Raw genomic sequence first — 13,731 nt, 5'->3', positions numbered from 1 at the left:
TATGGAACTGTGACAAGTTAACTGGCTTATGAGAGAGCTGAGCTTTCGATGGGCGGCACTAGGATCCAGAGGAATGACTGCATCTCTCTCTCTCTCCCTCTCTCTCTCTCTCTCTCTCTCTCTCTCCCCCCCCCTCTCTCTCTCTCTCTCTCTCCATCGCCTTTCCTCTCTCTCCCCTCAAGACTGTTTTAAAGTCTGTGCCAGACTTGGGCTCGCACGCTACTTCCTGGATGGATGGAGGAATGGAACTGGAAGCCTTCCAGCACCTCTCCAGCACCACCTCCACCGACTCTCCCCGCCGTGTTTGCCCGAGAAGCGCTGCCTCCACCGCCGCAGCAGCAGCAGGAGCGACGACGCGCTGCGCGGACCGTCGCCAGTGAATAGTATAGTGTGTCCGCCCGAGAGAGAGCCGTTTTCCCTCTCTGCATAGGCTGCTCCCTGCCCGTCTGCACCCGACTGTTATGTTCGTGTCCGGGAATATCAAGGGGATTGTGTCACGGAAAGACTCTTTGCTGGACCTCTAATAACTCCCAATTCCTCCGCCCTCCTCCACCACCACCACCACCACCACCACCAAAGTCGCCGTGCCCAGTCTCCTTCTCCGCGGCTTTTTACGCAGCGAGGCGTCGGTGGGTTTTGACCGCAAAGGGAGAAAACTCAACAGTTGTTGCCCGTTTTTCTTTGCATGCCGATGTGCATGTTATTACCATGCGGAGGCTACTGCAATCGTGCTGTTGCTGCTGGTGGATTTTCTCTCTCGTTCTGTCCGCCTTCTTGCTCCTCCGGGCCGACTGTCATCCTGGTAAGTTTCATACCTCCATACAAGTCACACTCACACGGGCTTTCCCTGCTCCGTGGCATCGCATTATGCCTGCTGCTGCCACGGAGCTCTGCTTGATATTATTGTGGCGTTTTCCAGCAGCGAAACTGCGTCTATAATAATCAGGGCTTTTAGAATAAAGTAACCCTCATTGAATGATCCTATAACGGGTCATTGCTTGGCTGGGAATATTCCGTGCCGTTTGCCTTGACGCTCTTCCTGGGCACGTCGGCTGCAAACTGCCGGTCGGACTGGAGACTCCACATGAACAGCTTAATGAATGATTGTGGAGAGGTTTAGTGTGCAGAATGACCTGTTTGATCCCTCCCCTCTATGCTCATTTACAGCACAACTCCATCAAGGCTGTCTGCCTTTTCTTCCAGGTCCTGGAACTCCTCCGTCCCCCCCGCTCGCTTCTTCTCCGATTCCACCTCTTTGCTTTTTAACCCTTTACATGATAGCTCACACACGCTGGCGCTTGGGGGATGCAGTCGGGATGTCATTATGTCGGAATGTCATTATTATGCGTAGTCGTGTTGGGGATGGATGGGTAGGTAAAGCGGGAGCGATGTGATGACAATTGCGCGTCCACCAAATCCGTTATCTCGCCGCCGCCTCGAGCGAGGCAGCGCGCCGCAAACCCGCTTTCACAGTTGCAGTTGGGGCTCAAATCTCTGCTGTTTCATGTGTAACAGTCTTCAGCAGATTGTACACGCACGCACACACACACACACACACACACACACACACACACACACACACACACACACACACACATATATATATATATATATATATATATATATATATATATATATATATATATATATATATATATATATATGTGTGTGTATATATGTATATACGTATATATGTATATATATTATATAATTATCATGGACCCACAAATAATAGACACATTAGGGCCACGGCCCCCCATTTGTTGACTTGCTGTAGATTTTTGTTGAACTGTGTGAGGGTTATAATAGTGTTGAACTGTGTGAGGGTTATAATAGTGTTGAACTGTGTGAGGGTTATAATAGTGTTGAACTGTGTGAGGGTTATAATAGTGGTGAGAGTGAAACTTGTTACATGTCATTATGTTACACTCTCTAAATGGGGTAATTCTAGTGAATTCAACTAGAATTAGCATTAGAATATTATATACACTGTGTGTGTGTGTGTGTGTGTGTGTGTGTGTGTGTGTGTGTGTGTGTGTGTGTGTGTGTGTGTGTGTGTGTGTGTGTGTGTGTGTGTGAGCCACGGACCCAAAAACACTCAACATTTACAAATACCACTATTAGTCATTTGGCCACCCCACCCACTGTAGCCACCGGTGTTTTCTCTAGAAATCTGTTGAATCAAATTGTGAAAAAATTAAATATAAATAGATACATTATATATATATATATATATATATATATATATATATATATATATATATATATATATATATATATGACCTTGACCAAAGTGGCAATATTCCTCAAGCTCTTAGAAGGTCAGAAATGTCTCTCAGGTGCCAACCAAGAATCCTGCAAGCATTTTTCTCATTGAATTCTTTACATTCACAAATAGATGAAACGTTGGACCTCCGTTTGATTACATTTCATCCAGACAAAGTGCATTAGAGAGAGATGTCTGTGACTTACTGTAATACAGCAGAACTGACAGTAGATCCTGTTCAATGGGGATGAAACATGAAAATGGGCAGAGCGATAACCTGCCAGCAAAACGGCTATGATGATGCATTCTCTTGTCTTGCTACCCTAGGGAGTGAACTCAGTGTGTGTGTGTGTGTGTGTGTGTGTGTGTGTGTGTGTGTGTGTGTGTGTGTGTGTGTGGGTATTCCTCAATTTGCATGAGACCCCCATGGTCCCCGAACCCCAGTTTGAGGAACCTCTGTTTTAATTGACGGTGCGGCGCACGTAACTGACTAGATATACAGCACATCATCACAAAGCCGGCCGCTGGTATTAGCCTACTTTTCAGCCAGTCATCCAAAGGAGGCTGTGTCTCCGCTTTACAGATTAGCAGTTATATTTCTCACGCATCCCTCTTAAAAGATGGCATGTAACTTAGAATAACACTGAGTGTTTGTGTGTGTGTGTGTGTGTGTGTGAGTGTGTGAGAGCGAGAGAGAGATTAAGCTGCCCTATTGACTCTTCCTCCCTCACATCGTCTTGATTTTCAGGCTTTCATTTTATCAATCCTCGAGATGGGCCTGTTATTAGTCTGTGTGTGTGCATCTGTGTGTGTGTGTGTGTGTGTGTGTGTGTGTTTGTGTGCGTCTGTGTGTGTGTGTGTGCGTCTGTGTGTGTGTGTGTGTGTGTGTGTGTGTGCGTCTGTGTGTGTGTGTGTGTGTGTGTGTGTGTGCGTCTGTGTGTGTGTGTGTGTGTGTGTGTGTGCGTCTGTGTGTGTGTGCGTCTGTCTGTGTGTGTGTGTGCGTCTGTGTGTGTGTGTGTGTGTGTGTGTGTGCGTCTGTGTGTGTGTGCGTCTGTCTGTGTGTGTGTGTGTGTGTGTGTGTGTGTGTGTGTGTGTGTGCATGGGTCTCTCGCCCTCCATCATTTCTCATCTCCCATTCCATCTGATCACAAATCTGTAGAGAAATCAAGCGTCGGGAGCGGAGGAGAGGCTGATGGGCTGATGGACGAGGGAGGGGAGGATGCTGCGTGTGTGGAGGGAGGGGTGGGAGGATGCTGCGTGTGTGGAGGGAGGGATGTGAGGATGCTGCGTGTGTGGAGGGAGGGGTGTGAGGATGCTGCGTGTGTGGAGGGAGGGATGTGAGGATGCTGCGTGTGTGGAGGGAGGGATGTGAGGATGCTGCGTGTGTGGAGGGATGGGAGGATGCTGCGTGTGTGGAGGGAGGGATGTGAGGATGCTGCGTGTGTGGAGGGATGGGAGGATGCTGCGTGTGTGGAGGGATGGGAGGATGCTGCGTGTGTGGAGGGATGGGAGGATGCTGCGTGTGTGGAGGGATGGGAGGATGCTGCGTGTGTGGAGGGATGGGAGGATGCTGCGTGTGTGGAGGGATGGGAGGATGCTGCGTGTGTGGAGGGGTGGGAGGATGCTGCGTGTGTGGAGGGGTGGGAGGATGCTGCGTGTGTGGAGGGGTGGGAGGATGCTGCGTGTGTGGAGGGGTGGGAGGATGCTGCGTGTGTGGAGGGATGGGAGGATGCTGCGTGTGTGGAGGGGTGGGAGGATGCTGCGTGTGTGGAGGGATGGGAGGATGCTGCGTGTGCTCTGCCCGCGATAGCGATGCTACAGCGGGCGACTTGCTTTAGACGAATGACAAATTGTCTGGGGAAGTAGTCATTGTCACAGAAGGGCAGATCCCCGGCCCAACGACTGAGACATGCATTGATAATCTCCTCTCTCTCTCTCTCTCTCTCTTTCTGTCTGTCTCTATTTTACCCTCTCTTCCTCTCGTGTTCAGCGAGACCAAGGGCTTTGCTTTATGCGATTGATGGATTGATTTTATTTTGGATAAAGAATAACAAAATCCAAGGAGTGACATGTAAAAGTGTGAACACTTATTTCCATCATGGTCCCTGGTCTTATACTGTATATAAACCAGGGGTCACAGATGATACAGAACCAGAACCTCCTCTGTTCTGAGGCTCTGTGATCAGAGGACGGGGAAGGCGTTTCCCCACACGCAGGTTGATTTGTTTGATCTGAAATGACATCCTGATCCTCTGACGTGGACGATAGTGTTGAAATGTGTGTGGAAGGCAAAACACGTCATCCGTTTGTCATTACGTCATTTTAAATAACCATTGAAAACGGCATCCTATGATGATGAAGGTAGGAGGGGCAATGAGCAGATTCACAATCCTCTAGGAATAAAGCTAAATGTGAAAAGATTACAGTTGATCCCCTATTCGCCACATGCCGTTTGGTATCCGTTTGACCATGAATAAAGTAGACGCATAATCTGACAAACAACAGACATTTTTCTAATTCTGCTTTATATTGGAAAAAGGAGCAGAGTGTGTCTACGGCTGAATCCACACTCGTGTTTTCTAATAAGGTTGCTAGTTGTGCGATGGCTTTGAAAAGGCTTATGGAAAATCAGAACGGGCAGTTTGAGAAAATTTGTCACATGTATTTGTGTGGTTTTGTATTCCCTCTCCGATCGATCAAGCGTACGTCTATTTTTGCAATTGTGAGTTTATTGGAGCGACGTAAGAAGAGGGCTAAGCTACAGAGAGACGTGGCTGCGACTGACTGGGTTCACAGCACTCCTCTGACTGGGTTCACAGCACTCCTCTCTTCTCCAGCGACGAGGCTCTTCGTCGTACAGTCGTGTTCAAAGTGTATGAAAGGCAAAAAGACGTCACCTCTTTGTCACATGAAAGATGTCGACTTGTCGCTAAGTGCACAGCTAACCTTTGAAGCCGCCTCTTGTGATTTACAGATCGTTGCACTTGTGCGTTATGGTGGAGAGCCTGCAGTTAGCAGCTTGACATGGTGGGGAGTGCGTCGCGGCGTTTGAAGTGTAACGCTGCGTTGTTCACTCTCATGTCACAGCGCTCTGCGGAACAACACAACAACAACAACAACAACAACAGCCGCCATCATTCAGCCTCTTCCTGCCCTCTGGCCAACACCACCACCCGCATAACGGCCGCAGTGTTTCCCACAGGATTTTGAGTATTTGTGGTGGGGGACCGCAGACCCCCTAGGGGGGTGCGGGGGCATGCCCCCCCGCTTGATTTTTTTAAACATTTTAAATTAAAATGCATGAATTTGATGTACTTTGAGAAAGCTTAAGTGCAAAATTAAAAGGCTAGATCTATGAAGAACATGTCATCATTACTGTGCTGTGGGTTTACAATGACAAACTAAATTTCTCCCTATAGGTCAGGGATACTCAACTTGCTTTGCCACTTTCGTGAAATGATAGAAGGCGAGGAGGGGCCAGTTAATAAACAAACAATATAGATTTTTCTGTAGCGGATTGTAGGTTTTTGGGGTGTCAGCCGGAGTTTAGGCTGACAGTGTTGTGCACACCGGATAGTTAGTTAGGTTAAGTTAGTTAGGTTAAGTACATACATAAGTGCCTGGGTAGCGAGCAGATGGCGGTATTTGACAATTTAGCAGCTAAATCATAGATTATTGAAAGATATTCCATATTCCAGACTGAAATGCTATAACAGAAGTATTGGCCAGAATGACATGAACATTTATTGGACACTTATTCAGCGGATATCTTGCATGTTGCGTTCAGGTGCACTGTAAAAAAAAAAAAAATTGGGTCAACGTCTTTTTGTGGCGGTCCAAATCCTTTTGTGGCGGCCCGCCACAAATTCCTTTATGTATGGGAAACACTGGGCCGGTTTGCAGCCGCGCACACATCTGTAAACAGCTGCTTTTCCTTTGGGGGATGCTATGTCACCACGCGCTGACACAGTCACTTTCCCCGCCTGTCGTCCGTCAGCCGCACGTGGCGTCGGCGCCCTGTCACCGCGCTCCACACGTCCACCCCGGGTTAACCAAACAGAGAGAGAGAGAGAGAGAGAGAGAGGACAGAACAGAAAGAAGATGTTTGGCCTTCAATCTGTCTCTTCCCCCGCTGCGAAAAATGAATGGGCCGCTGTCGGAGAACAACAGAAGCGTCGTTTCATCTCACAACAAGCGCCTGAGCTGAGCTCGCACTTCTCCACACCTTCCCTCCATCTCCATCGCTCTCTGTCTTCTGTCCTCATTCTTTCCCCTTTTTATTTACCCCTCTTCCCTCACCGTGCTGCTCTGTGTTTAAGCAGGCCCTGTGTTTAAGCAGGCCCTGTGTTTAAAGGAGGACTTACCCCCTAGATATGTATTAGAACAGTGATTTGAAAATACCTATGGAAAAAACCAAGAAATGACATATACTCTTGTCTATACTAGACTCTTTGGCTGTGTTAAGTCAAGATTTTTTTTCGGAAATCGACGCCATTACAGTTTGCCTACTGCCTCAAAAATAATTTATTTGAGAGGGGCAATATCTTTATAATTATCAACAACTAGCCAACGCTGGTGGCCTGTATGGAAACAGAAAATCCTGAAATGGTTGATAGTTATATCAATTTGGCCATTCAGTGGCGAACTAGAAATTTAATTATTTTTGTCCCATTTTGTCCCATGTGTGTGTGCGTGGCTTGTCTAAACTTACGTTAAGAGCCTCGCTGCTCGCAGCACACAGCACACAGTGAGGACAAACCTCTCGCTCTGGGGTAACACAATGCGAGATTTCTCCACGTAATTCCCTCGTCTAACTAGAGATAAACCGCGCAATGAAATCCGTTTTTAATTTTAGTTTGGGGGCTTTTCGTGATTCTTGTTAAAAGTTGTGCAAAGGTTTTCCTCTCAGCGCAGTGCAGGGCAGGCTGCGCCTCGTCCCTCCTGCCAGACCCAGGCTGGCGAAACAGCCTGCTGCATGCATGGGGCGCTCGTAACCTCACGGAGCAACAAACAAACAGACAGAAATAGCTGGTGTGCGATTTAGAGAATACAGTCTGAGATTGGGTACAGGATTGAGGGAATCCCGCATCTGTTTGCGAAGGTGCGACTGGACAGGACGCTTTTCACAGACGGGCACAGTAGTCGGAGCGAGGCGAGTGTCTCTCAGGGCTACTCAGAGCAGAGCTGCAGATCTCTCCTCCTCCTCCGCGCATTCAGTCTGTCCAAAATCATTACCGATATAATCTCAGTAGGAGGGATGCAGGGAAATATGATAGTAGCCGATGTGTTTAGAGAAGCTTTGTCACGTTGTCACGTCGTAGTATAGCGTTATATTTTACATGTGCGCTAAACTGCGACCATATTTGTTTGCGGAAATATCAGACTGCTCTCTCTGCTGCTCTCAGAGCACAGAGAGCCCAGCTGCTGCTGGCCTGCTGCGCGCGCCCGCGGAGCTTGGGGCTCGTCCATGTAACAGTACGACTCTCGCCTGCCTGGGCTGGAGACAGTGCTTGCAACTCGGACTGATAATATATACATCATCATTCGAGCTTATTCAGGTAAGATATTAATAAAGTAGTGACACATTCAGCGGGAAACTAACTATAATTAAGACATGTGCCAACTTTGACAACGTTTGGTTCAGTATTTTAAGAGCAAACTTCAATAAGAATAAGCTTGGAGTTCTGAGGAGCCGAAAGGGTACAGAGGGGGTAGGGGAGTAATTATCTTGAAATCCCATAGTCTTTGGGGGCACTGTGACGTCAGTGTGCCCCTAATCTCACATTCATTTGAGAAAGAAAAAAAAAGCAGTCTTTGACCCTTAGAGGGCGCTTATGCCAGATATGCTGCTGAAAAATGATACAAATGGTAAAATGGCAACAGTTTGGTGTCAAATGTGGAAATTCTGACCAGAATTCTTCACACATCACCCCCAAAGTCATATATATTGGTTAAAAGCTGAAAAAAAGTGTTTTGGAGGTAAGTTCTCCTTTAAGCAGGCCCTGTGTTTAAGCAGGCCCTGTGTTTAAGCAGGCCCTGTGTTTAAGCAGGCCCTGTGTTTAAGCAGGCCCTGTGTTTAAGCAGGCCCTGTGTTTAAGCAGGCCCTGTGTTTAAGCAGGCCCTGTGTTTAAGCAGGCCCTGTGTTTAAGCAGGCCCTGTGTTTAAGCAGGCCCTGTGTTTAAGCAGGCCCTGTGTTTAAGCAGGCCCTCTGTGTTTAAGCAGGCCCTGTGTTTAAGCAGGCCCTCTGTGTTTAAGCAGGCCCTGTGTTTAAGCAGGCCCTGTGTTTAAGCAGGCCCTGTGTTTAAGCAGGCCCTGTGTTTAAGCAGGCTCAGTGTTTAAGCACCCTCTGTGTTTAAGCAGGCCCTGTGTTTAAGCAGGCCCTGTGTTTAAGCACCCTCTGTGTTTAAGCAGGCCCTGTGTTTAAGCACCCTCTGTGTTTAAGAAGGCCCTGTGTTTAAGCAGGCCCTCTGTGTTTAAGCACCCTCTGTGTCTAAGCAGGCTCAGTGTTTAAGCACCCTCTGTGTTTAAGCAGGCCCTGTGTTTAAGCAGGCCCTCTGTGTTTAAGCAGGCCCTGTGTTTAAGCAGGCCCTGTGTTTAAGCAGGCCCTCTGTGTTTAAGCAGGCCCTGTGTTTAAGCAGGCTCAGTGTTTAAGCACCCTCTGTGTTTAAGCAGGCCCTGTGTTTAAGCAGGCCCTGTGTTTAAGCAGGCCCTGTGTTTAAGCAGGCCCTCTGTGTTTAAGCAGGCCCTGTGTTTAAGCAGGCCCTGTGTTTAAGCAGGCCCTGTGTTTAAGCAGGCCCTGTGTTTAAGCAGGCCCTGTGTGTCTAAGCAGGCCCTGTGTCTAAGCAGGCCCTGTGTTTAAGCAGGCCCTGTGTCTAAGCAGGCCCTGTGTTTAAGCAGGCCCTGTGTCTAAGCAGGCCCTGTGTCTAAGCAGGCCCTGTGTTTAAGCAGGCCCTCTGTGTTTAAGCAGGCCCTGTGTCTAAGCAGGCTCAGTGTTTAAGCACCCTCTGTGTTTAAGCAGGCCCTGTGTTTAAGCAGGCCCTCTGTGTTTAAGCAGGCCCTGTGTTTAAGCAGGCCCTGTGTTTAAGCAGGCCCTGTGTGTCTAAGCAGGCCCTGTGTCTAAGCAGGCCCTGTGTTTAAGCAGGCCCTGTGTTTAAGCAGGCCCTGTGTCTAAGCAGGCCCTGTGTTTAAGCAGGCCCTGTGTCTAAGCAGGCCCTGTGTTTAAGCAGGCCCTGTGTTTAAGCAGGCCCTGTGTCTAAGCACCCTCTGTGTTTAAGCAGGCCCTGTGTTTAAGCAGGCCCTGTGTTTAAGCACCCTCTGTGTTTAAGCAGGCCCTGTGTTTAAGAAGGCCCTGTGTTTAAGCACCCTCTGTGTCTAAGCAGGCCCTGTGTCTAAGCAGGCTCTGTGTCTAAGCAGGCTCTGTGTTTAAGCAGGCCCTGTGTTTAAGCAGGCTCTGTGTTTAAGAAGGCCCTGTGTTTAAGCAGGCCCTGTGTTTAAGCACCCTCTGTGTCTAAGCAGGCCCTGTGTCTAAGCAGGCTCTGTGTCTAAGCAGGCTCTGTGTTTAAGCAGGCCCTGTGTCTAAGCAGGCTCTGTGTCTAAGCAGGCCCTGTGTTTAAGCAGGCCCTGTGTTTAAGCACCCTCTGTGTTTAAGCAGGCTCTGTGTCTAAGCAGGCCCTCTGTGTTTAAGCAGGCTCTGTGTTTAAGCAGGCCCTCTGTGTTTAAGCACCCTCTGTGTTTAAGCAGGCTCTGTGTTTAAGCACCCTCTGTGTTTAAACAGGCCCTCTGTGTCTAAGCAGGCCCTCTGTGTTTAAGCAGGCTCTGTGTTTAAGCACCCTCTGTGTTTAAGCAGGCTCTGTGTTTAAGCACCCTCTGTGTTTAAGCAGGCCCTCTGTGTTTAAGCACCCTCTGTGTCTAAGCAGGCCCTGTGTCTAAGCAGGCTCTGTGTCTAAGCAGGCCCTGTGTTTAAGCAGGCCCTGTGTTTAAGCAGGCCCTGTGTGTCTAAGCAGGCTCTGTGTTTAAGCAGGCCCTGTGTTTAAGAAGGCCCTGTGTTTAAGCAGGCCCTGTGTTTAAGCAGGCCCTGTGTTTAAGAAGGCCCTGTGTTTAAGCAGGCCCTGTGTTTAAGCAGGCCCTGTGTTTAAGAAGGCCCTGTGTTTAAGCAGGCCCTGTGTTTAAGAAGGCCCTGTGTTTAAGAAGGCCCTGTGTTTAAGCAGGCCCTGTGTTTAAGCAGGCCCTGTGTCTAAGCAGGCTCTGTGTTTAAGCAGGCCCTGTGTTTAAGAAGGCCCTGTGTTTAAGCAGGCCCTGTGTTTAAGCAGGCCCTGTGTTTAAGCAGGCCCTGTGTCTAAGCAGGCCCTGTGTTTAAGCAGGCTCAGTGTTTAAGCAGGCCCTGTGTTTAAGCAGGCCCTGTGTTTAAGCAGGCCCTGTGTTTAAGCAGGCCCTGTGTTTAAGCAGGCCCTGTGTTTAAGCAGGCCCTGTGTTTAAGCAGGCCCTCTGTGTTTAAGCAGGCCCTCTGTGTTTAAGCAGGCCCTGTGTTTAAGCAGGCCCTGTGTCTAAGCAGGCCCTGTGTTTAAGCAGGCCCTGTGTTTAAGCAGGCCCTGTGTTTAAGCAGGCCCTGTGTTTAAGCAGGCCCTGTGTTTAAGCAGGCCCTGTGTCTAAGCAGGCCCTGTGTTTAAGCAGGCCCTGTGTTTAAGCACCCTCTGTGTTTAAGCAGGCCCTGTGTTTAAGAAGGCCCTGTGTTTAAGCACCCTCTGTGTCTAAGCAGGCCCTGTGTCTAAGCAGGCTCTGTGTCTAAGCAGGCTCTGTGTTTAAGCAGGCCCTGTGTTTAAGCAGGCTCTGTGTTTAAGAAGGCCCTGTGTTTAAGCAGGCCCTGTGTTTAAGCACCCTCTGTGTCTAAGCAGGCCCTGTGTCTAAGCAGGCTCTGTGTCTAAGCAGGCTCTGTGTTTAAGCAGGCCCTGTGTCTAAGCAGGCTCTGTGTCTAAGCAGGCCCTGTGTTTAAGCAGGCCCTGTGTTTAAGCACCCTCTGTGTTTAAGCAGGCTCTGTGTCTAAGCAGGCCCTCTGTGTTTAAGCAGGCTCTGTGTTTAAGCAGGCCCTCTGTGTTTAAGCACCCTCTGTGTTTAAGCAGGCTCTGTGTTTAAGCACCCTCTGTGTTTAAACAGGCCCTCTGTGTCTAAGCAGGCCCTCTGTGTTTAAGCAGGCTCTGTGTTTAAGCACCCTCTGTGTTTAAGCAGGCTCTGTGTTTAAGCACCCTCTGTGTTTAAGCAGGCCCTCTGTGTTTAAGCACCCTCTGTGTCTAAGCAGGCCCTGTGTCTAAGCAGGCTCTGTGTCTAAGCAGGCCCTGTGTTTAAGCAGGCCCTGTGTTTAAGCAGGCCCTGTGTGTCTAAGCAGGCTCTGTGTTTAAGCAGGCCCTGTGTTTAAGAAGGCCCTGTGTTTAAGCAGGCCCTGTGTTTAAGCAGGCCCTGTGTTTAAGAAGGCCCTGTGTTTAAGCAGGCCCTGTGTTTAAGCAGGCCCTGTGTTTAAGAAGGCCCTGTGTTTAAGAAGGCCCTGTGTTTAAGCAGGCCCTGTGTTTAAGCAGGCCCTGTGTCTAAGCAGGCTCTGTGTTTAAGCAGGCCCTGTGTTTAAGAAGGCCCTGTGTTTAAGCAGGCCCTGTGTTTAAGCAGGCCCTGTGTTTAAGCAGGCCCTGTGTCTAAGCAGGCCCTGTGTTTAAGCAGGCCCTGTGTTTAAGCAGGCCCTGTGTTTAAGCAGGCCCTGTGTCTAAGCAGGCCCTCTGTGTTTAAGCAGGCCCTCTGTGTTTAAGCAGGCCCTGTGTGTTTAAGAAGGCCCTGTGTTTAAGCAGGCCCTGTGTCTAAGCAGGCCCTCTGTGTTTAAGCAGGCCCTGTGTTTAAGCAGGCCCTGTGTTTAAGCAGGCCCTCTGTGTTTAAGCAGGCCCTGTGTCTAAGCAGGCCCTGTGTTTAAGCAGGCCCTGTGTTTAAGCAGGCCCTCTGTGTCTAAGCAGGCCCTGTGTTTAAGCAGGCCCTGTGTTTAAGCAGGCCCTGTGTCTAAGCAGGCCCTGTGTTTAAGCAGGCCCTGTGTTTAAGCAGGCCCTGTGTCTAAGCAGGCCCTCTGTGTTTAAGCAGGCCCTGTGTTTAAGCAGGCCCTCTGTGTTTAAGCAGGCCCTGTGTTTAAGCACCCTCTGTGTTTAAGCAGGCCCTGTGTCTAAGCAGGCCCTGTGTCTAAGCAGGCCCTGTGTGTTTAAGCAGGCCCTCTGTGTTTAAGCAGGCCCTCTGTGTCTAAGCAGGCCCTCTGTGTTTAAGCAGACCCTCTGTGTCTAAGCAGGCCCTCTGTGTCTAAGCAGACCCTCTGTGTTTAAGCAGACCCTCTGTGTCTAAGCAGGCCCTCTGTGTTTAAGCAGACCCTCTGTGTCTAAGCAGGCCCTCTGTGTTTAAGCAGACCCTCTGTGTCTAAGCAGGCCCTCTGTGTCTAAGCAGGCCCTCTGTGTTTAAGCAGGCTCTGTGTGTCTAACGGTACGTGCACATCTACAATGGCACGGCGGCTTGCCTGCTGAAAAAGCCGCTTTGACGCTGCATCTTGATAGGCTGTCTTGCTGTATTCTCGATTCTGATTGGTCCATTTCAACATCGCGCTGGAACCGCCCCCAGCGTTTCAGCGTTTCACTGTCGCAGACTAGAGGCGGCTTGTCTCCGAGCGGCTTCACGCTCGCGGGGCGGGACTAGGGCGGGACCTTTCGTTGAAGCTACCCAATGACAGCTCTTCCTACACATTTCCTCCCCGCACCCTCCTGTGTACAACGTTTCTACAGGCTACAGCTCCAAGCTGGAAGCTGGTTTGCACGCCCACAAAACGCTGCGACACAGCGGAAAAGCGAATTTGCCATTGTAGATGTGCACGTACCGTAAGCAGGCTCTGTGTTTAAGCAGGCCCTGTGTTTAAGCAGGCTCTGTGTGTCTAAGCAGGCTCTGTGTGTCTAAGCAGGCTCTGTGTCTAAGCAGGCCCTCTGTGTTTAAGCAGGCCCTCTGTGTCTAAGCAGGCCCTCTGTGTTTAAGCAGGCCCTCTGTGTTTAAGCAGACCCTCTGTGTTTAAGCAGGCCCTCTGTGTTTAAGCAGGCCCTCTGTGTTTAAGCAGGCCCTGTGTTTAAGCAGGCCCTGTGTTTAAGCAGGCTCTGTGTCTAAGCAGGCCCTGTGTTTAAGCAGGCCCTGTGTTTAAGCAGGCTCTGTGTCTAAGCAGGCCCTCTGTGTCTAAGCAGGCTCTGTGTTTAAGCAGGCCCTCTATGCCTAAGCAGGCCCTGTGTTTAAGCAGGCCCTCTATGCCTAAGCAGGCCCTGTGTTTAAGCACCCTCTGTGTTTAAGCAGGCTCTGTGTTTAAGCAGGCTCAGTGTCTAAGCAGGCCCTCTGTGTCTAAGCAGTAGAGCTGTCACTTTTTCCCAAAATAAAGTTCGAACGAACTTTAATTGCCCGCAAAATGTTCAAATATATTC

General features: G+C 49.5%; 1 protein-coding gene across 1 annotated transcript in view; it reads left to right on the top strand.

Annotated features, from left to right (window-relative positions):
* Positions 1-708: 708 nt before the first annotated feature.
* LOC310798173 (receptor-type tyrosine-protein phosphatase gamma-like) overlaps positions 709-13,731 on the top strand; it is a gene marked incomplete at both ends in the record, with an annotated part of 532,970 nt that continues 519,947 nt past the window's right edge. The window contains one exon of the mRNA XM_083660647.1: positions 709-802. Within this exon, the coding sequence (XP_083516773.1) occupies positions 709-802 (94 nt within the window). The remainder of the gene's footprint in view (positions 803-13,731) is intronic.

The sequence above is a fragment of the Poromitra crassiceps genome, assembly GCF_964638095.1.
Source record: "Poromitra crassiceps genome assembly, chromosome: 25".
Classification (NCBI taxonomy): Eukaryota; Metazoa; Chordata; class Actinopteri; order Beryciformes; family Melamphaidae; genus Poromitra; species Poromitra crassiceps.
The sequence above is the reverse complement of the archived record's forward strand: the minus strand, read 5'-3'. Positions and strand labels throughout refer to the sequence as shown.